Source organism: Amia ocellicauda, chromosome 20 (genome assembly GCF_036373705.1).
Source record: "Amia ocellicauda isolate fAmiCal2 chromosome 20, fAmiCal2.hap1, whole genome shotgun sequence".
Lineage (NCBI taxonomy): Eukaryota > Metazoa > Chordata > Actinopteri > Amiiformes > Amiidae > Amia > Amia ocellicauda.
The window spans coordinates 18,838,163-18,860,861 of NC_089869.1; the positions used below are offsets into that span (position 1 = coordinate 18,838,163).

At 38.1% G+C, this 22,699-nt stretch overlaps 1 protein-coding gene across 2 annotated transcripts; it reads right to left on the minus strand.

Annotated features, from left to right (window-relative positions):
• Positions 1 to 5,034: 5,034 nt before the first annotated feature.
• pank1a (pantothenate kinase 1a) lies at positions 5,035 to 21,213 on the minus strand. 2 transcript variants are annotated; one of them, XM_066693146.1, is made up of 7 exons: positions 20,730 to 21,213; positions 12,880 to 13,232; positions 11,623 to 11,876; positions 10,928 to 11,104; positions 10,608 to 10,731; positions 9,071 to 9,196; positions 5,035 to 8,762 (listed from the first exon to the last, which is right to left on the minus strand). In XM_066693146.1, the coding sequence occupies exons 1-7, from the start codon at positions 20,983 to 20,985 to the stop codon at positions 8,703 to 8,705; spliced, it is 1,350 nt and encodes a 449-aa protein (XP_066549243.1). In that variant the 5' UTR covers positions 20,986 to 21,213; the 3' UTR covers positions 5,035 to 8,702. The 2 variants fall into 2 exon arrangements, with proteins under 2 accessions (XP_066549243.1, XP_066549244.1); XM_066693147.1 differs by lacking the exon at positions 20,730 to 21,213 and adding an exon at positions 19,742 to 19,940.
• Between the last annotated feature and the right edge of the window lie 1,486 nt (positions 21,214 to 22,699).

Consider the following 22,699-nt stretch of genomic DNA (forward strand, 5'->3'; position numbering starts at 1 on the left):
ACTGGGGTGGGGGAGAACAGATTTCAAATCTCGCCATAGCCGGAACCCCCCAGGATTATAAACCTGCCTTGGTAAGTACTTAGACAGGGAACAATTATACGTTAGGGGAGTAGTGGTTAAGGCTCTGGACTCTGGAATGGAGGGTTGTGGGTTCAATCCCTGGTGGGGTCAATGCTGTTGTACCCTTGAGCAAGGTACTTTACCTAGATTGCTACAGTAAAACATAATGTGATATCTTGTAACAATTGTAAGTCACCCTGGATAAAGGTGTCTGCTAAGAAATTGAGTAATGATAACAATTGATTGTCATTTTTTTTTTAAATAAGCACAGATCAACATAACTTCACCTAGCATTTATTGATTCTAGGATACAGATATCCTGTGTATAGTAACAAATGCATTAGACAATACAGGAAATATCAGTATTTACAGTAGTACAAATAAGCTTGTTTATCTGAACCTACTGGGAGAACACATGAGCATACCCTTTCTATAGCAGAGCTTCAAAGAGGATAGGCAGGTCTTCATGATGAATATGTGACTCCAATTGTGCATGAAGTTGAGTACTATTTATACTGTTGGATTTGATCTTATTACCATTTCTCCTCCTAGGTACATCCCTTTTGGGTAGTGCTTTAATAATGAGGAGCCAGCTCACTGTCAAATAGAACAGGCACCAATGTCTATAGACACTTTTTTCCCCAATTGTCCTTATCTCTTAGACCAGTTCACACCTGTCCAAGTCCACGTGCAAGGGTAAGATTGGCCTTGTTTGCATTTCACTGTCTGGAGTCTCCACTGAATACAGCGATCTTGCTGATCTACATGAGTTGATCACTCAATATTAGGTCATTGATCATTCAATTATTTCAGCAGCCAGTAAAACCACAGCCAACCACTTCCACTGTTGTAACAAATGGCCCCAGTCAAAAGACCTTTATAGCCAATCTCCTTAGAACAATGATCCTATCTCTGCTAGTACATTTGTAACTTAAATGAACAGATTTTAAACTTATTTTCATATACTTCTGTATATAACATAATGCCTATATAATAATAATATGTTGAAAATGTAAACACATTATCCTTACATTACCCCGATGTGGGACTCTGAAAAGGTACTTTAAAGGGTGCCAGAAAAATTTCCACAGAATGTCTGCAATACAGTATTTGAGACCAGGAAAATGCATATACCATATAAATACAGATCACCATCTTTTCTGAGAATACTTGCAGAGAGAAGAGATAAAAGTAGTGACAGTGTTGGGATAGATAAACAGACAATCTCTAGAAGTACATATATAGACTAACACAAATAGATAGTTCTTCTTGAGGTATATACAGTTAACAGTTACATTCTCTTTTCTTTCTTGAATGCAAACTAGGACAAATCTGTAACTTTTCTCAGGGCCACAACATCAAGTCTTGTATTGGTGTTAGACTTTGTCCCTTTTGATTCCATTCTACCCTGTATAGGTTACAGCAGCCTTTGCATTATCGTACCTTTCTGTGTATGTTGCGGTTTCCTGGAATCCAGTGCTCTGGAAGCAGAAGATGCAAAAACCAAGCCAACTTTCTGCAGTTCTACTGACCATGTTGAATCAGAGCACAATTTTCCTACTTCCAAGTGCATACAGTGGGCTCCTCTGAAATGTGTCTCTTGTTTTGGTGCAGCTGAATCTAAATAGCAAGTGTAACTTTTTCTAAATTGTATCAATAATATGGTGCCATATCCAGATACATCTCTGCATTTTAAAACAACGATGTCTGTAATGCTCATTGTGAAAACCGATGTGATTATAATTTCAGAAACAAGCTTATTTTGTGAAGGGTGATTGGAGAGGCTAATGCATGTTGACCTATTAAGAAGCACTGGACAGAACAAGAACAATTACTGCAATATTTTGAACACGTTTGCTCTAAAAGGGAAAATTAGTTCAAATTCCTGTAAATTCCCGTGGTCTGTAGAAGTAATGGAGACCCACCCAAATGATCCAAACACACAAAAACATGGTGATAAATCCTGAAAGAGCAAAGTGGAATCTGATAAATGAGTCACAAACAGAACGGCACAGAAGGTTCCAAATAACAGGACATCTCTCTTGTTCTAGACAGTTGCTGACACCGAGAGAGAGGGTAACGCACACATCTTCAGATCTACTTCTGGCACCAGTGACCCCATACATCACCGTACGTTTTCGAAGTTGACCTGAATGGAAATAAGATCTGAGCACACTGCACTTTCAGTAGACATACTGTCACTAGAACTAGAACTTTGCATGAGCCATTTTCTCTTGATGAAATGCCATGCTATAAGTTATTTACTCTTGACATTTTGGAGGAGTAGTAAAAAGTAAGAAGCCCTAGAAATAATCTATCAGGGCAGTGTTCTGTATTCTGTGATTTGTGAGCAGATTCACATTAAATGAAAGAACCTGTTCATACCATTTTCAGTGAATACATGTGAAAGGTAATTCACCCTGACATAAAAAGCAAGGCTATGCTTTTGACTGTACTTAAAATTACATTCATTTAATTTGTAAAGATGGGTTTTCATTAAGGTTTATTCATACAGAAGGAGAAAAAATTAAGATACTCATAAAGTTAAATAAGTAGCATACTTCGTAATTCATACTATAATTCACAATGTTTAATATTATTTGAAATTATTTTTCATACTTGTTCCATACTAAGTTTTTGTGTGTTAAGAAAATCAGTGGGTGTTGTAACCAAAGGATTTAGCTCAGCATTTCATAAATGAATCATAATCTGTTAAGATGACAAATCAATGAGAGAAATACATAAGTACATAATTAAATATCTAAGTTTGTTTTATCCAGTCTACACATAGTGCCAAACATCCTCCACATAATTCAGTGCAGCAAATCAAATTAAAGCTGAGTGGCAGCCATGAGAGTCCCAGAAAAAGTAGAAAACAATTATTATTTGATTTTATTTCTTTGGAGAGTGTGTCTGAATTACACATTTGGTGTCATTTATTTCAAATTTGAATTTGTTATGCAAACAAGGGCTTGCTTTCAAAAATGTAAAAAAAAAAAAAAAAGAACTCTTGAAATAAGTATCTTATAAAAACTAACATTTTCTTTACTCTGGCACTAGTACGCCATAATAATATAAAAATAAGTAAGCCATTACTGAAATAAGGAATAGGTAACCATCAGCCTACATATTTTTTTTTAACAATTAAATACGGAAGGAATGAGTAACCATTAGGCTACTTATTTTTTAAAAACCACAAAACAGAAAAAATAAATAAGTATACATTACTTATTTTTTGAAAACAATTAAATACGGAAGGAATGAGTAACCATTAGGCTACTTATTAAAAAAAAAACACGAAACAGTAAAAATAAATAAGTATACATTACTTATTTTTTGAAAAACATGGAAAATATAAACATAATTAATCATTACTTATGTTTAGAAAAATCTTATATAATTAGGTTATATAATAGGTTATATAAGTAACCCTTACTTTTAATGTAAAGGAATAATGAATAACGAATCAACTCCACAAAGGTTTTCTACCTCACTATAACACAAAGCATTCAAAGAGCAGTGTTTACCATATGGATAAAATAATTAACAGTCCTAAACATACAGTAAACCAAAAGGCACGGTGACATGCACAAATATTCCATTAGCTGCAAGTAATCTTTCAAACATGTAACTAACTGTGAGGTAGTTTGTTTTTACAGGACATAAATACAAAACTAGAAGGAGTAGTGATACTATCTCAATTAATTTTACTACGTGCAGGCCAGGGGCGCTAAACTGCCTTGATTTGGGGAACTTGCATCTGTTTGCATTTGTAATTCTCACGGCTTTGCCCCAAATGCATGCTGCTTCTCCTTTTGCCATGTGATCCTTATTAGACTGTGTCGTTTAGAACGGATCCTAACACATTCCAGTTTGCAGACTCGGTCTTCTCAACGAGCATGTGGGACCTTTCAGGGTCAACTGCCAATACTTTGAAGTTGATTGAAGTAGTTGTATTATTCATTCTTCCATTTCTGTTAATGGGCTGCCCTCTGAAGTTTAATGGGATCTCTGGACTTCCCTAACAATATGAGACTGATTTGTAAAGATTTGGACACTTTCGACCTTGTGCTGGAGTTAAATCAAAATGAACACCCAGCAATTACAAATTAAAAATTCAATAATTAATATATATTTATCTATCATCATCAGTCTATATCAATCGACTGCTGGTCATGCTGGAAGATGTTTCCACTTGTTTTGATATAGAGCTTCCCTTTTCCATGTGACGCCTGCAAAGTTTATTATTTTATGTGGTCTTCTGATCAAATATTTTTCTCTTTAATATAGATTTATATATATATATATATATATATATATATATATATATATATATATAAATAAATATATTATATATATATATATATATATATAGTAGACACAAGATTCCTCCCTTCTAACCTAGGCAAACCAGTATTTCTGGCAATGAGTCAGAGGTTTTTATCAAGATCCCCAAAGTAGGTCAATTGAAATAGTCAAGTGAATTATTATGACATGGTCAACCCACCTGCAACAATTTGGAGCCCTGGTTATAGATAGTTTCATGGAAGACTTTAAAGTCAAGAATGATAATCTGGGACAGGAGTTACAGTTAATTTCCAACATTTATTAAACATCCAGTTTTTAAGGGGTTTCTGAATGCACATTCACCAGTTTTATCCAGAAGAAACAAAGCCAAAGTAAATATAATGGATATAAAAAAGATGTGAGAATGAAAAGGCTATGAGGACATGTTTTATTACATTTATGTAAATCACGTATCATCTATAAATACGTAGAAAATCAATATAAGAATTAGATTATTCTTTAATTAGATTCAGTATGCTTCAAATGTACTCTGGTGATGCTTTCATCTTTGTATTGTGTTCTGAAAAATAACATTTTGCTTTCCCTTTAAAGACTGTAGTTAAACATTATACTGGTTAGCACATGTAGAAGAAAATAAAAGTAGGTCCAGAAATGTTTGCAAAAGAATGGTAAGACAACAAATGTTATTTATTTCACTGAACATATTCTGAATATCCAAAGTCAGAAAAGGCATTCATGCTTGATTTTGGGACAACTTGGAGCAAATATACACATATTCACAATGTCCATTTTTGTCTGTAAACTTACTGTACTTACTGAATTATTCACTCAATAGAGTTAAGCCTGCAAGTACATTTACATGTATCCTTGTTCCATCCTCCTTGTTACAGTTGAGGTAGTCAAAATAAAGATCAAATAAAACAATATTAAATTGTTTCACTTTTTATTATTTAAAAATCAGTTCCTTCACTACAAAATTGTTGCATTCACACTTTACTTTTTACAAGGGTGAACACGAACATTTATATATCAAGCTAGAAAGTAAACCCATCAGTTCACAGCATGGGAAGGTTTTTTCAGAAACTGATCAGGTCAGAAGTCTTAATTTTCAGACAACAATTGCTGGTGTTATGTCCATAAAATATAAATTTACATACAGACAGATGCACAAACAGAATGATTAAATCCGTTAGGACACTATATGGTGGTTTCACATACAACTTTAAACAACAGAAATCTGGAAAAAGGAAGGTGTATATATTACTTTATTTAAAAAATAGGACTGACAGTTCAGTCTTTATTTTGCATAACTGCCACTTGTAAAGATACATCTTATTTATGTATTTACTATTAGTATTATTTTCTTTACAGAGATTCACAGACTGACAATAAAATTGCAAAACACTGACAGTGGGTCACCAATTCAATGCATAGAAAGTTTTCCCTCCCAAACCCCTCGGCAGGTTTAGTTACAGTAAAACCAGTCTAGCCAGCCACTGAAAAGAAACACTGCTTGTTCAACACTTTTTAAATGTTTTGTTTTCTAATCACCTGTACTTAAAAGTATAGCTCTGCTGATGGACACATTTATTCTGGGCACTAACATAATGATTCAATTAACATGTTTGGCAGCAAAGAAGATATTTTAGAGCAACCCCAAAATACAGTTTGAACTCATTATCTGACAGGTATTAAAGAAAACATGTCAATTCATGTCCTTTCAAAGTACAAGAAGTATTTATTCTGGTTGCCTAAATACATTTATAAGCTGATAATATTTTCCTTCTCCAGACAAACCAAGTGCACCTAGTAAGACATTTGGTCATTTCAACATGAATGTCCACATTACCCGCCTGGGGAAGATGTTTTTGTGTGATCTTAGAATCGGTAACAGTGATTCTAGATTCTCACAACCAGAAAATACTGTATGTTTCAGGAATGGCTCGGTTATTGGCTCCTAACAATAACTGTCTTCTTCAACAAATGCAGTTGTTTCAGAAGGTATGCTCGACTACAGCAGAGTCCACACTATCCAGGAAGGTAGAAAAGCTCATGGAAAAAATATCAGATCTTTTAAAACACAAACAAACTGGAACTCCTGAAAGCAAGACCAATAAACCTAGATGATAAAAATAAATACAAATTAGCATCCACAGTTAGTGTCCAGTACAGTACATTTTTCTTCCTGACACGTTATACTTTTGTTATAGGCCCTCAGTTAACGTTTTAAATTGTCTTTAACTCTCATAGTTTTTCATGAAGATAATGAATCCATATGAGTTAATCTTTCCACTTTTTCAGCTATTGTGGGAACCCTGACAACTGTTCCCTGGAGGCCACCGACGCTTTTGTACAAACAGAATTACTAGTTTGCCAATAATAGGAATTCACGGTTCCACGCTAGTTTTGCACTTTAAATTGAGGACAAGAAATACTCAAATCATCACAGATGAAGTTGTACATGGGGATCAACTCCGTCAAGCATTTATTTCCACTGGTGTAAACACCGTGGTAACTGTTCACAATGGGACATCACAACAGCGTGACAAAAACAAACAAACAAACAAACAAACAAAACAAAACTTGCGGGCCAATGACGGCAGCATTAGTGTATCCTACACACATGAGTAAACCAAAGTCATACAGTTTAATCTTCAGTAAAGGCAACCTGCAAAGACAATTGTTTTTTTTTCCAGTTCGAAGGTTATAATGTTGTGGCACAATTCTGCCTGTAGGTTTGAATAGGATTATTCTGTCAATTCAGAGAAGTGGCACCTGATACTTTGAGGCAATTAGCAGTTCTTAGGAACTTAACAAAAGGCAATTGTGAGTGCATTAGTCATTTCAATAGTATTGCCTGGACTAAACTGAACAGTGCCTAATATGACTATTAAATGTATTTTTTCAAAATTCAAAATAGCCACTTGGGTGTCCAAATCTACACACAAACTTTAGGTTTACTTTATTATAATATCCATGTATTTATTTATTTACTTACAATTCCTGTGAGTTTTCATGAGGTGATGAAAAACCAATCCTTTCTGTCAAACTAAACAGGGGTTGACACAAAATGAACAAATATGGAATAGCAAGTCTCTTCAATATAGGAATCAGACATACATTTGAATCCATTGTAGCCATAACTATTTGTGGGATTTCACTTTCTCCATCAATCACAGGAAACCCCACAGAAGTGTGTCCGGATGAAGGGCATGATAGCCAGGCCATCTGGGTCACCCTGTTGATGTGCGATCAAAGAAAGGTCAAACTTCCCCAAGGCAGGAAAGTGTGCGATTTCTAGCAGTTCACAGGTTAGCTTTGTAGTTTCACTTGAAACCAAGAAAAGATCATGAAATGTCATGAAAATTAACTAAAATATACTATAATAAAAATCTCCCTGGGTACATTTAGGAAAACACCTTGATTAAAAGTACACCTAGAAGAAATATAATGGACCTATTTGATTTTACATAAATGCAGGCAGATCACAGGCATCACAGAATGCATGACAGATTGAGATTCAGGCTTTACAGGTTCTTCACAGGCTTAAAGTGTCTAAAGTTTTATACATTTGAGCGCTATTTTGAAGGATCAAAAGAAGGCTTTAATAAAACACTAAAGGCTTCCCCTCTCTCAGTATTGCCTGTGAGAAATGTACGGTCTGAACCAAATAGTGGATCCACACTGGGGACAATGTCTATTGACCAATTTTAAAACCGGCACATTCCCCCATAGATCTTAACAAAGCAGAACAGAACAGACTATTCCTTTGAGCTTGAAACACGGAAATGGACAGGAACTACACGTTATAATAGTGACTCTTGTTAAAATAAACAAACTCTCCTTCCATCTATGTCTTCATATGTCTGAATGTCAAATTATGAAGGTATGTGTTGGGACATTAATTTGCAAACACACAGCTGTTAAACTAGATGTAACAGCGGGGTTAAAACTAGATGACAGCACAAGATAGGTCCGTTTTCACAGGTGGGTCCATCTTTAAACAGTCAGAATTATTCACATTAAACAAATAACAAAAAGAAAAGAAAAATACAATAAAATCAGTAGATTTTGGCCTTAGCGCACGTTCTAAAAAATACATATGTACAGTACCAGGCAAAGTGTTTCCTGGCATTCGTCTAGACACAGACTCGTTATAATTTATATTAGTTAATAAAAATCTGTATGTCAAGGTAACAACAGGGAAGGAATTATTAATATTTACAGTTTTAAAATTATAAAATGGCTTTTCCCATTTCTTGAAGTGGCTTTCTTAACACGTTACAGCAGCTTCTTCACAGACAGTCTGACCTCCTCTTCAGTGGTTCATCACCTTAGATGTCATCAGTCATCTTCAGTAACTCCAGGAGAGCCCCGACCGATCCAAAATAACCCTGCAAACGAAACACGTATTGTTTCTTGGTCATCCCATTTATAGCATGATCATATGGCACTCAATTATTATGATGTGAAGTTAACTATAGTCGTTTCAACATTCAATCATAAAATAAGCTGATGGTCGACCCGCCGAGTTCACCAGCCTTGTCCGGTTATGTTTACCACCTGGCTCTGGAAGCAGACGGTCAAATGATACCTATGCACTGCTACAGAGAGCTAAAAACAGCTCAGAACATTTCCCACTATCATATTGTGGAAAAAGCATAACCGGAAATCACAACCTTGGTTATTATTAGATGTTTACCTCATGCTCCAAGAACAAAGCCTTCAGTTGTCCTTTGGACCAAAAATCCATGGCGTATGCCAGCAGCTTAGTAGATACCATGTTGATTCGAAGGAAATTCCCAACAAAAACCACCCTCTCTATTTTCTGAAAGAAACATGTTGGCAAATTAATGTCAGATGTGAAGAAAACAATAAAAAAAAATCACTATCATGAGTTATTTTAATTTGTAAAAACAAAGCATTCGAAAAAAAATCACAGAGTTCAAACAGCCCATTAGATCAAAACGGTTTCTGACAGCAATAAATACATAGTGCTGCAGCCGATCAGGTGCAGTGTCCTTCAGAAACAGTACAGCACAATTAATGGAGTGTGCTGCCCTCTAGTGGTGTAAATAATATCAACTATGTTTAATCCTGGGATATCAGTAACACAGGAATGCAACATTTTACAAGGAATTGTAACATTATCAGAAGATTGAGCAATTGAGCATAACAAGGAAGTCTGTGAAGAAAGACCATTCAATCACAGTGAAGGTCAAACCAACAGCAGCACTTAGATGGCAATTAGATCACAGCATTTAACTGCTACATTAGTGTCATCCTTCAGAGGAAATGTGACTCACGTATAAAAGAGAACGCTATTAACCAGTCACCATACATTATATATACATCATATATTGTTGTTTTTCTTAATTTGGAAACTAAACAATACATGTCTTTAAAATCTTAGAAAGCACCTTTTGTGAGAACTGTAAATCTGCATGGAAACGAACTCATTTTAAAGACAAAATATATGCAGGAACGAAACTATGGAAATAGATGTTCTCACTACTGTGGGCATTCTGAATGCTGACCCCGGGGACGCACTGTCCCACAGGCTCTGATCAACCTTTCGGTTAGTGAAATAAAATCTTAATTGAAAAAATATTGCGTTTAATTTGACTGAATTGTTAGCAAATTTTGTTATGGTTACAAAGGTTGGTTACAAATCTCCAGTTATTCAACATAATTAAAAAATCCCTGATTGGGCAAACGATGAGTTCAGTTAATGGTTTAATTAAGTAGCTGAACAGAAAGCGCCAGGGCTGAGCAGCTCGGACGGACCTGCTGTGAAGTAGGTCAGCTGTGACCACAGGCTCTCTCCTGACAGCTGTTCCACTCAAGACCACAAGGTGGGGTAAGAGTGCAAAACAACTATAGCTCTCGAAAGTCAACCCCCAAACACTGCATATTAACATTCAGATAATGTACAACATTGCCTATGTTTAATACAACTAAATAATAAAAAACAAAGTAGTAAAGTAGCCATTTATAGGCACCAATTTGTCTTTCTGGTGCTGCTCTCTGTGCTTTGATAGCCCTGTACAATGCTGCTTGATCTCCATGCCACAAGGCAACACTGTAAAGAAGCTGAAAGCAAAGAGAAGATCGACTTCAAGGACATTCAAGGACAGCCGCACATCCTTTGCCGACCCCGACGACGTTTGCCCCTCCCTGTACACCACCAGTGCGTTTATTCCCGGCCATGCTCTGCCCTGTCAAGAAGAGAACGTTACCTCGTTCACGGCACACATGCGCGCGATGGAGCCGATGTTATTGGTGATGGTGACCAGGGTTGCCCTGGCCAGGTCCTCCTTGCTGATAGAGTCACGCTTCTCTTTACTCATCATGTGGCCAAAGCTATATAAAACAAACCAGATCAATGATGAATACGTACATTAGAATTAAAAATGAGACGAGCCACTGCCTCTCTGGAACTTTCCACAGTTAACTTTAAACATGTTCTCTCCTTCAACTGTAATCTGGAGATGCGTCTACTCTCATTGGAAGTCATAACTAGTGCAAATTAGGACTCTGCTCAGGACCGCCGCCTCACCTCGATGCCACAGCAGATCCTTGCAGACCAAACCGCTCATAATCTCCACCGTAGATGTCCTTTACCAGCTTGTCCACATTGGTACCGTCTCCCTTGGCAGCCATCTCGAGGGCCTCCTCGAATGTCTCGCAGCCCGTCAGGAGGCAGCACAGTCCCAGGAATGTCCCTCCTCCAAGACTGGGGGAAGAGGAAGACAACTGAAGCTCTGCTGCAATCAACACATCTCATCACGTTTATAACGGTCATCACGAGAACACACACTGCATACGCACAAGGTAATAATTATAGAAACTACGCCATGGGGAGGCAGCCGGTCTGAACCGAAGTGTGATCCACTTTAGAGTGAGGGTGCATTCTTTATTCTGATCAGCAAGGGACATAAAGGATTACACTGCAAAGGCTATCCTCAATACCTTTCCTGTGAAAACTGCTGACTTACGTGGGAAACTTGGCAGGCTGAACCAACAACAACGAGGACTTCTAATCCGTACAGTTAGCTGAAGGGCTTGTCTCAACAAAGTAACGGCAATTTTGTGTGTTCGTATTTCCTGTGCGTTTGTCAAGCACTGGTGACTGCTGTGCTTCTAAGTTCAAGAGTTAAAACATCTTATTATGTACACCCTAACTTTTATATACTCCTCTTAGAAAAGGACAGAAAAATGACAAATTTCTATTAATTGAGTTTGTAAGTTTACCTGGTCCCAGTGACACGTTTGTAATTATCCTTGGAATAGACTGCCAGGATGCTGACCCCAGAGCCTATATTTACCAGCAGCATTGGGAATGGGTTGTCAAGGCAAAACGGCCTCTTTGCACAGTTTTGTGGGTCAGAAGGATTCTCGAAAAAGTAGCATTCCGGGTGGCCGTTGAACCCGACAGAATCCACATAGAGGAGGCCCTGGATTAAACAGTCGAGTTCATCGAGTTTCAGCAATTCTAAGTCTGCCATCTGGAGAGGAGGAGAGGGGAAAAAAAACAAATCACAGCACGTTAAAGCAAACAGCAGGTTAATCAGTGAGCAGGTGTCACGGTAAACAACTTTGCGACCAACGCCAAGCCTGTCCAAGTAGGCGGCACTGCCCAGAATGCACCCTGCTGCCTGTCAGGCGTCTGCAGTGGCTGAGGAAGAATAGCTGCGCAAAGTCCCCCAGAATAGACGATGTCTGCTTCAAATCAAAGGATCAAAGAGCTTGGTCCGATACAGGCCTGATAACTTGTTTATAATGTTAAAGCATACACTTGCCACAGCAATAAATAAGCTGTCCAAAGTGGAAAAATGCTTGGAATGCAGCATTTATGACTGTCTAATGTGCCACTTATAGTATGGCTGAACTAACCCCCTTGGATATAAATAAAATAATTCAGAAAGGTGATTGAAATGAATAGTGCTCACCAGTTTTAGCAAGTCTTTTATGATTACATAATGTAGACTAAATGAAAGAAAATGTCAAGGGGGGAAAAAGACTTCAGGGATCAGAACCCTATGTGGGCTTACAGATCAACCAGCACTTCAATGGACCTTTTATGATTTGAAAGTAAACATTGAAGTAGTCATCTGCTTTCGGCTCCTCTCCACCACTTCACCGTGGTGCTGATCTGATGCTCACCGAAACCAAACCCTTCAGCGTGCAGGAATTTGCACCCACAGGGAATAAAGTATTGCAAACGGCGGGTAGAAGAGCAGTTCTTAAAATGCATCCATCAAATTTAGCCACAATGATTTCATCACATAAACCTCTGCCCCACTGTTATTGGGAATATTTAACTAAGAGCTCCATTTGATTTCTCCCTTATAATATCCCTTGCAATATAATGTGCATATAGAAACTAAACCGGTAAACTTAAAAAAAGAGGGAGAGAAGAGAGAGAGAACTATTCTGCTTAGATGTAGAGTTTGGATATAAACCGCACTGTGAGAAACGCCCCCGCTTCCTTGTGGTGCTCATCCTTACCGTTCTGAAGTCCTCCTCGAACTTGTAGGCCCCTCCGCCCGTGGCACAGAGCGTGGTGTGGAGGCTGGAGAAGTTCTTGTCCCGGCCCATTTGGATGAAGCGGTGCATTGCCTGGGTAGGGAAGCGGATGAAATGCAGGTTGCCCTTGCGGCCGCACATGGTGAGGTTCTTCAGCTCCAGGTGGACGTCGCGGATGCCTGTCTTGCCGTAGGCGGTGTTGGACGTCAGGTACTTGCGGATGCTCTTCAGGTTCTCCACCTCCTCCTGCTCCTCTTCGGCGGTGATGTCTTTTGGCTCAAAGTAGACCAGCTTCACCAAGGTGCCTCCTATGTCCATGCCAAACCAGGGGAAGGCTGTAACACAACACGATAATGGTTTCTATCCAGATATTTGGAGCTGTTCCTCAACAACAGCAGTGTAGTACTCAAAGAGTTGTTCAGGGGGATAAAAGCGTGACCAAAAAATACCTGAGGCTTTTAACGGTGGATTAGATTTCCCTACAAACAAATGCACTTACTTTCTTTCTAAATCCCCAGAGATTTAACGAGCAGTGCCAGAGATTGTGTGCCACCCTTAAGTAGGCCGAGCAAGGCTGCACGAGAGTTGCCATTTTAGCGAACACTCGGTTTAAGTCAAACAGTAACTGTGAGAAGGAGTAATTGAACATCCACTGCAGCCAGGACAGCGGGATCAGCTGATGGCTTTGGATGCCATGCAAACAAGAGCACGGAAAGAAGGATGTGCAGAATCGGAAAGGAAGAGCAGCCGACACACAAATCTGAAACAGGATCTGAATTTTGACACGGAATTATAGAAAACGAATAAGAAGCAGTATTTTATATTGATATTTATGCATTTTAATAAATGTTAGATCACCCCTTGGGGTTTCTCTTGATTTCTTTCAGCTCATAATCAGACCTTTAACTTATCTGAAGTAAATGCTAAGGCTACTTCTTTCTTTCATTAATGTTCTTTACATTTATTTAGCCAGCATTAGAATAGAAAAATGGTTTCTATACATAGATTGTATAATATATTAATTACTGCCAGTTAATTTTCCTTCTTGAACAGGAGCATTCAAAATTGTGCGCAGTGCATTTTAACAAGCAGCACATTTTTGGCAGTGGTCTGCCCTTTGCAGAATATGAATGTAGTGCCCTGATTTGAACCTTTTACATTATATAAACTCATTATCACATTTATATCATTTAAAAACTTTGCCCAAGTGACATTCGGGTTTTGTGATCACAAATTATGCTATAAAACTATTACATTAAAGGAGAAAGAAGTGAATTATAAAGGTAATATATTTTGAGATACTAATGACAAACATTCACCTTTGTTTTTGGTTAGTCTATAGTTGTCTACAACCTACAAATTGAAGTTGAAGAAAAAACAACTTCAAATTATAAAGGGTGTTTTAAAATCCAGCTAAAGGAAAGACTACATATGAGCACTGCATTGGCCAATAGGACAATACCACACAACAAAGAATGTTGCAATAAGAGTTAATTTTTAAAAATTAAGCTAAATCTGTCTAGACATCTGCAAGCATGCTGAAATAAGGAAACTGCAATCTGAGCCACATTATCTCAGGTTTATGCAAGATGTGCTGTAGCATCACACTACTTTTATGCTAATAATTTCCCTAAGTTTACACTTCTAACTGATGACATCATAATGCCAGCTGTTATTGCTTGAATCTCTCCATCAAGATACATTATCATTCCATTTTGTATCATACAATTTTTGATTAATCGTCAAATGTAAAGGTTATTTATGAATCAGAAAGAAAAAAAAATACTAATGAGCTGCTTAATTAATTTAATTGCACTGTAAGACTATTGTGTTCAGATTAGCTTGACTTGGTGTCAAACCTAGTGCATGTCTTTCCCACTGCAAGTTGCTTTATTAAGCAATAAATTAGGCTATATGTTGGTGTTACCAGAAGAAAGGTTTTGCTTTTCCGCAAACTGGGGCATTTCTGAAAAACCTCATCTATTAAAAAAAAAAAAAAGAAAAAGAAAAAAGAAAAAAAGAAAATAAATCTTCTCTTTAACCATCTGGCTTGCTGATATATGATCCTAAGCTTTCCAAATCACCAGGAACATACTTGAAATGCTAAACTTAGCAACAACTGGGAGGAAACATTTAAACACTCGTATTACAACTGTCATTTTGTTTGGGAATACACTACCTCCTCTGGCAGAGGCTTTGCAATTGGCCGAATATGAACTTGTGAATACAGAAATGTTTTGACTGAAGTGCAAGGATACGCCTTCTTTTCTTAATTCACATTAAAGGTTACAGCTGGGCACAGTGAACTCAGTCACCTCAGCCACCTAAAACAATGGAACAGTGTTTACCCGCTTAATATGGATGGAATCATACTCCTCCAGGTGCCTGTACTACAACTACCGCATCACAGAGACAGCAATAACCAATGTCATTTTAATTTCAAGAGGCACGCTTACTGCCAGATTACCTTAAAGTACTAGTCTACATTATAAGAATTAAAACAAGAGTTAAAAAGTTGTATGATAATCGAGTAGGAGAGGGCTTTTGAAATCACTCAGAACACTTTGGCCTCATCATTTAGGGGACAGATATGTAAACCAGCATAGGACCTTCAGTGACAATTGGAAGAATGGGAAAAAAAAAAAAAGTGAATTCTCTACGCATATTTTGTGGTATTAACACGTTCTCAAACTGGTTTCATAACTGCTGTGCCATTCAGTAACCTTTAGGAAGTGCTTGTTTTGGGTTTAGCTCCCATTATGTGATTATGTAGTTAAGTCTATCACATCAGCTCTTAATATGCCAATTTATGAAATGTGAGTGTGCATCTGAATTATCTTTGTACTAAATGTCAGAATTCCTTTACAGAACAACGAGGACACAATAAATAATAAAAAACCAACGAAGGCCATTTAACACATCTTTCCTGTTCAATTGCGATCCAAAGATCTTATCAAGCAGTTTCTTAAAGGATCCCAAACAGTCTTCTTCAGCACTGTGGCTGAGGAGTTTGTTCCAGACCAGGCATTACTCCTTACTCAATTGTCCTAAACATAGATTCTGTTTGTGTCCCCTGGCCCTTATGTCATTGTTGATCTTGACCCTGTCCCCTGGTTTGACGTTCCCAAGTAAATGTACATTTATTCCCATTCATAGAAAACATTGACAGGAAACCCTGATGTGTTTTGTTTGATCATCCCTTTCAAATCAATTATGTGGAGGAGCACATCTGTTTGGAAATGAACAAGAATGTGTATGGCACCACCAAAACCCTGCCTAGATCCCTCCAAACTGGATAACTGAGTAAGAAGGAGACTGATCAGAGAGGCTACCAACCTGCTGCCCTCTGCGAGAAAGTTTAAACTGGTGCCGAAGTTTACCTTTCAGCATGACAATGACCCGAAGCACACAGCCCAAACTACACTGGAGTGGATTAGGAACAAAAAGGTAAATGTCCTTGAGTGGCCACAGTCAGAGCCCCGAACTAAATCCAATTGAAAATGTGTGGCATGACTTGAAGATTGCTGTCCGTCAACGCTCCCCACAGAACTTAACGCAGCTTCAACAATTTTGTAATGAAGAATAGACAAATATTGCCAAATCCAGGTGTGCAATGTTGGTAGAGACCTATTGCAACAGACTCACAGCTGTAATTGCTGCCAAAGATGCTTCCAACAAGTACTAACTCAGTGGGGTGGAGACATGAAACCAATGTTTCAGATTTGTATTTTCAATATATACATTTTTTTTTAACAATAAACAACTTTTTTGCTCTTAACAGTGTGGAGTATGGTGTGTAAATACGTGTGGGGTGGGGGGGAATCCTCATTTAAATGCATGAAACTCTGAGGCACTGATTCAAAATGTGGAAAAACCTTCAAAGGGGTGTACACTTTCTACAGGCACTGTACATAGAAACAACATACAAGCCCACGTGCAGAACTGTTTTATTATTCTAGTACACATGAACAGCCAAAGTAATATTGTAATCCAATCACCTGGTTTACACGGCAGTGAGATCACATCATGAGATACCTGATTATCCATTCTGATTGCACAGTTTATATAGCACTACTCTGTAATGGGATTCAAACCGGATTTTAATTGATATGTAAATGCTCCGATTTCAGGCAAACCAGTCAAACAACTGTTAATGCAAGTCACAAATGAAATAATGTATTTACCTTCTACCTTTTTTTGTTGTTGTCTGTTTTCCAAAAATAAAGTTAAATAGATTTGTTTACAGAGAGGCAACAATTACTGAACTTGAAGTAACTTCAAAACTGCCATGCATGCACTTTAGGAAATTCAGCATCAGCCCCTGCAATCATGACCCTGAACTTTACATTGAAGATCTCTGCTATTGTACACAGAACATCATGTAACTGGTACATGCAGCAATTAAAGTTAAACATTAAACATCGAGTGCAATCAGCAGAGCTTTGAAATAAAAGACACTCTCTTCCCTGTGACACCTGCTTCTATTTGAGTTTCATAAGTCAGCGTCTTTATTGTAATGGTCTGTATGATAAACAAACTAATCAGATGCTGTATAGGCAAATCAGATTATCTGAAGATTATGTGCAGTAGTTAATATATTATTATAATTATTAGTATCTATTTATTTAATATCAATTTTTTTTAGCATTGGCAGTCTCCTAATCCAGGAACCCCTTTCAGAAAATCTTAAACAAAAGCCCAAATGAGCAAATATAAATAAACTAATAGCCGTCCCTCCTATGCATGTCATATGCATGTATTTTGAAGGCTGTTAAAAATTAATCTAGCAAACACATTTACAGCTATTCTTAAGGAGATGAGATAGGTAGACTGTCAACACCAACAGGCATACCCCATTCACAGTAGTGCTAGGCCGCAGGTTGTCACTTTTGTTCCTGCCTTGTTGACAGATATCAGAGTTTGAGTTGTAGCTCTAATACCCCCTCAACCTTTACAAGTTAAACAGTGAAAAAGTCCTAATTCAATAATGGTATACTAGCGCTTGACATTGACATGGCAAACGTTTTCCTCCACAGCAAGGTGGCTGAATTAAGAAGCAGGCATAATGTACTTCAGGCAACCTGTGGTAGACAGGACATGTAGGTGAAAGGTCTGTTTACTTCCATTGGCCATGACGTTCAGAGAGCAAAGTTCTGAGATTCCAAGAGCGGAGAGAAAGTACAGCACCACGTCCGACTGCTGTCCCCAAAGCTAGACTCATAATACACCTTTTCAGACCTTCAAATCTGTGGTTCTCATTTCTTAGGTTGTATCTAATGAACATCAAGAGCATGACTATAAATTTCAGAGAATATTTCAAATAAAAACAGTTTCTGGTGTGCATTGTGGTGAGTATAAACAGTTTGATAACAGATGCATGCCATTACTTCCTCCTCCTCCTTCTTCTCCGTGATTAGTATAGCCTTTTATCTTCCCAAAACTAAAATAACTCCACCCGGGAGAAACTCTCTACATATTTAAAGGTGAAAAGGTAGTGCAAAACATGAAACCACATTTCTGGAAACATGTAGCAATTGTGATCTTCTTAATGGTGTTAGTAAACACTTATGTATTGTACATTTCAACAAAGGCCTGGGATAAATCCAACACTTTGACCCACCTGCTATTCTCAACTAACAATCAGGGTACTTGGAGGCCATTGGCACTTGTTGGGTGGGCCAAGCCAGAGTCGTTGCTTCTTTTCACCAGTAACAGTTTCAAGCAGTTAATAAAATGGATATAAATATGCTTTGTGTGCCAAAAAATAGATCTAAAAAAACCTCAGCAGCACAATTTAATTTAAATGCATATTTTCAAGATGCTTTCAGAGGAAGTATGTAAATAAATAAATTATATTTTGACAATAAACTAGAATAACCATCTAAAGATGAAAGATTACCCAAAGGTAGCATAAAAAAGCATGCCTACATCTCTTCTCAACAAATAAATAAAAAATATATAGACTATAGACTCCTTGATCCAAGACAAGGTTATTGAATTGTATTATGCTGTAGACTGGCTGTGCCTCCAGTGGGTGGCTCCTATTGGTATAATCTATGTGCATTTAAAGGTGTAGTGTCATTTCTTTAAGATTAACAGGCTTAGTTATGCTGTGTGCAGAGAACCATTTTTACCTTAATTTTAAACAAAAAGTTCAAATGAAGAACACTGTTCACCAACTTCATAATGCTAATATAAATGTGGAATCTCCACAAAGGAAAAGGTGTGAATGCAAACAAAACCATCTAATTCTACTGGTAAATTGTAGAGGTCTTGTTTACTGCACAAACAACCACATATTGTATCTTACACTAGATGGTAACATTACTGACGATAAGTAATCAAACAAACATAAAGAAAAGGTTCATTAATTTGATTAACAAGTAAAGTCCTTCTCAGATACTGACAAACGAAAGTAGGAAGAACAGGACTGCACACAATCAGGCAGTGCTAATAGTGCATTGAATAAGGAGCATTAAACTCCAGTTCTCAGATTTGCAAGTATTAATTTAACAATTCAAGCATTCATTTTTAGAAACATCCTTCACAAGCTGTGATTTGACACAAACTAGATTTTCTTGCATGCATCATGGTGTAAAAACACCAAAAATGGTTAGTGATGAAAAAAACAGAGAATACAAAATCAATGCTGACTCACTATCATACAAGGTTTTAATTTTAGTGTGTCAAAATAGTGGTTGCATTTTTTAATATTATTTCTTACATAAAGTCTACTAAGATGTTTTAAAATAGCCTACAGCTAATTTGGATGATCACGAAATTAATTTTATATACAGAAAAATGCATTGTGCATACTTATATACAGTATGTAACAATCCCTTACCTGGTTTCTTAACATCTATCAGCTTCATAATGATGCAGAAGTGCATGCAAAGAAACTTGAATCCACCAGAAACAGCTGCCTGTTTTAGCCGAAGTGCAGACTATAATCTGCGTTTTGCCTGGTGGTATTATTGTCACAGCAATAAAATGCAATTTACTTGCTTAGGCATTGTGCTTGTTACAAAGTTTCTATTGGCAGAATAGCTAAAAAGCCTAAAGAAAGAAATCCTGCTCTTTCAGGGGCTGGGTCTTGTGTGACCCTATCAGCCAGCCCTGCAGAGGCGCAGCTCGCACGCTGATTGGTCGAGCCGGCCAGGCCCTCTTATCAGGAGCGATTTCCACACACCTCCTGACCGCGGATCCGCCAATCAGACGCCGCGCCGAACAACCTCACCGCGGTTCATGCTCACAATAATGAAGAGGGTACCGTGTTCATGCACATTTAAAGGTTACAAAATGTAGAAAATGGACCACAAAGCAAAGCAGATATACAGATAAACCACTCTAATGAGGTGGTTTGAGCAAGGGGTCATAAACAACTGCCCATCTTCTCCATGCCAGGTATAGGGCAGCGGCATCGCCACCTACCATGTCAATCCTGCATTATCTTGTGAAAATATATGATTATGATAAGTATATTTCGCAAGAGCAGAATAATTTTAATAGAGTAATACAATCTCACAATCAGTGCACTAAACATATTGCATACACACACACACAGAAATAGATACATATTTACATGTGGGCAGATAACATTAAGATGTCAGCACTGCTGCAGATAAAAGAAGCAGACTGGACACAGCATGACCATTTGACTTCGTGTGCATCTCCCACTGACACCGGAGATCAATGCACTGTGTCTTGCATTATCACATTTAAAGCACTGATCGTCTCGGGTTATTAGTGCAGATGTGCATGCCCAATTACAGCTGTGCATCCACTGTGCGCCCCGACCCGACCCTGTTGTCTAAATGAAATGAAATACATACGCGGTCTGTTCTTCTTCCCGGAATCCATCCTCCTCCGCAGTCGGCACTTTTTCGCAGGGGATCCATTATTTTGTAGATCCTGGTGCAGATGGTGCAGACTGTCCATGCCACCATGGCCGCTGCTGCTGCTGCCGCCACCAGCGCTGCTCCCACGGCCGCCGGTGCTCAGCTGCGGCGGGTGGAAGCCATTGTGCAGCCCGGTTGCACGGCAGGGACCGGCTCCGTTTTGCTCCACCATGGATTGCGCTTGATCCATAATTGCACTCAGACAGAGGACGCAAATGGCAGTGGGGGGAACAGATTCCCGATGTAAGCTCACTGTCACTTCCAGAGAGTGTAGAGATCTGGTGGGATATAACGGAGGTGCACGTCAAGGTGAAGACGGGGTGTTTGCGGACACTTGAGACCAGGTGGAAACGGCTCGGTGGAGGTCACTGTCGGTCATCTTCCCCCTCCATTCTCCCCTCCTGCGGCGGCTTCCGAGTACAACAGCCGGCGCGTTACGTCATCGGCCGGGTCTCCCCGCCCACCTCACCTCCCCCCGCCGGGGCCACATGGGCGAACCTGCGCAGAAGCACCTCCACCGACCTGCTTGTACGCAATCAGAAGTATGTATTCAATGTATAGGTATAAATACAGTGGAAACACACCCTGCTTTCTCACGCCCGGTCTTCTGTTGTTACGGCGGAAGGTCGCAGGTGTTTTTTGGCACGTCATTACGCACGCACGCACGCACGCACGCACGTTCTTTTTTCCTGCGTGCGTTTTGAAGATTCTATATGGAATTTGAGAGAAGAGTGCTTGGGGTTAAGTGGCATAATACAGTCCTCAAATAATAATTGACCCTGATACATAAATGAATGTGTTGACTACGAAGCAAGGCAGTATGTTATATAGTATGATGTCTACTAAATCAAGAATGTAATAAACGTATGTGCAAAATGCAGAACAGTACATGTTCTCTTTTCTAGGACTTCACTGCATCGTGTCTGCACTTGTCACCTCTTTAATCTAGAATATATGTCTTGTATTTTGTATTAACTGTTATTTCTGCACTTTTGTAATGCTTTGTGTAAGCTGTAAGTCGCCCTGGATAAGCAGCATCTGCCAATAAATAAATAATAATGTGATACATACAAATTGTGCAATATTAATCTCAGATCTGTACTGATATCCAGATGGAAAGATTGAGTGGTTCAGCATTAGTCTTAGATACTGACCTATTGTAATGTAACTATATTTGATCGCACATGTCTATATTGTGGGGTCTGACTACGCAGCTACACTATACCTTCACCCAGGATCCACAATAATAACTACACAAGAATATTTCTTCTCATAACTTTGTAGTGTGATCTTACTTTTACATACTTTTACATAAATGTTCTGTAGATACATGACTTCAGTCAATGATTTGTTACATTAAATGTTAGATTTTGTTCCTATATTGTTCCATATTCTTCTAATGTTATTCTAAAATGCTTTTAAAACATATATATATATATATATATATATATATATATATATATATATATATATAAAAATAAAATGTTTAATTGAACACTAAACATGGCTGAAATTGTCACTGCCTTCAGCTGTAAAAGATTCAGTATCTTCAATGCAGCATTCACTGACACTACATAAGATAAATTAAGAAGAAAAAAATGAAAACCTAACCCTTATCTTAATTCAATCACTAATCATGACGTCAAGCCTAAAGCTAACACCCACACTCGCCACAATCCCACTCTGCACCCTAACACTTAACCGACAGTGAGCCTGATCCTAATTCAAACTGTGACACAAACACCATGTTCAATGTTCAGTGCACTGCTTTAAATTGATATTAAATTAGATCATCAAAGACTATTGCTATCAACAGAGTATATGAAAAAAGCATACACTTGACAGCAGTATAAAAATATAAATTTTAGTAGAGAAATGTAAACTTGATATTTACCCTGTTAACC

What these genes read in the sequence shown, in the direction of transcription:
- pank1a (XM_066693146.1), bottom strand. Translation starts at nt 20,985, where the DNA reads ATGGATCAAGCGCAATCCATGGTGGAGCAAAACGGAGCCGGTCCCTGC. An exon ending in CGGGAAGAAGAACAGACCGC is followed by an intron (nt 13,233 to 20,729) that starts GTATGTATTTCA and finishes GTTGTGTTACAG; the next exon opens with CCTTCCCCTGGTTTGGCATG. An exon ending in GGATCTGCTGTGGCATCGAG is followed by an intron (nt 10,732 to 10,927) that starts GTGAGGCGGCGG and finishes TGTTTTATATAG; the next exon opens with CTTTGGCCACATGATGAGTA.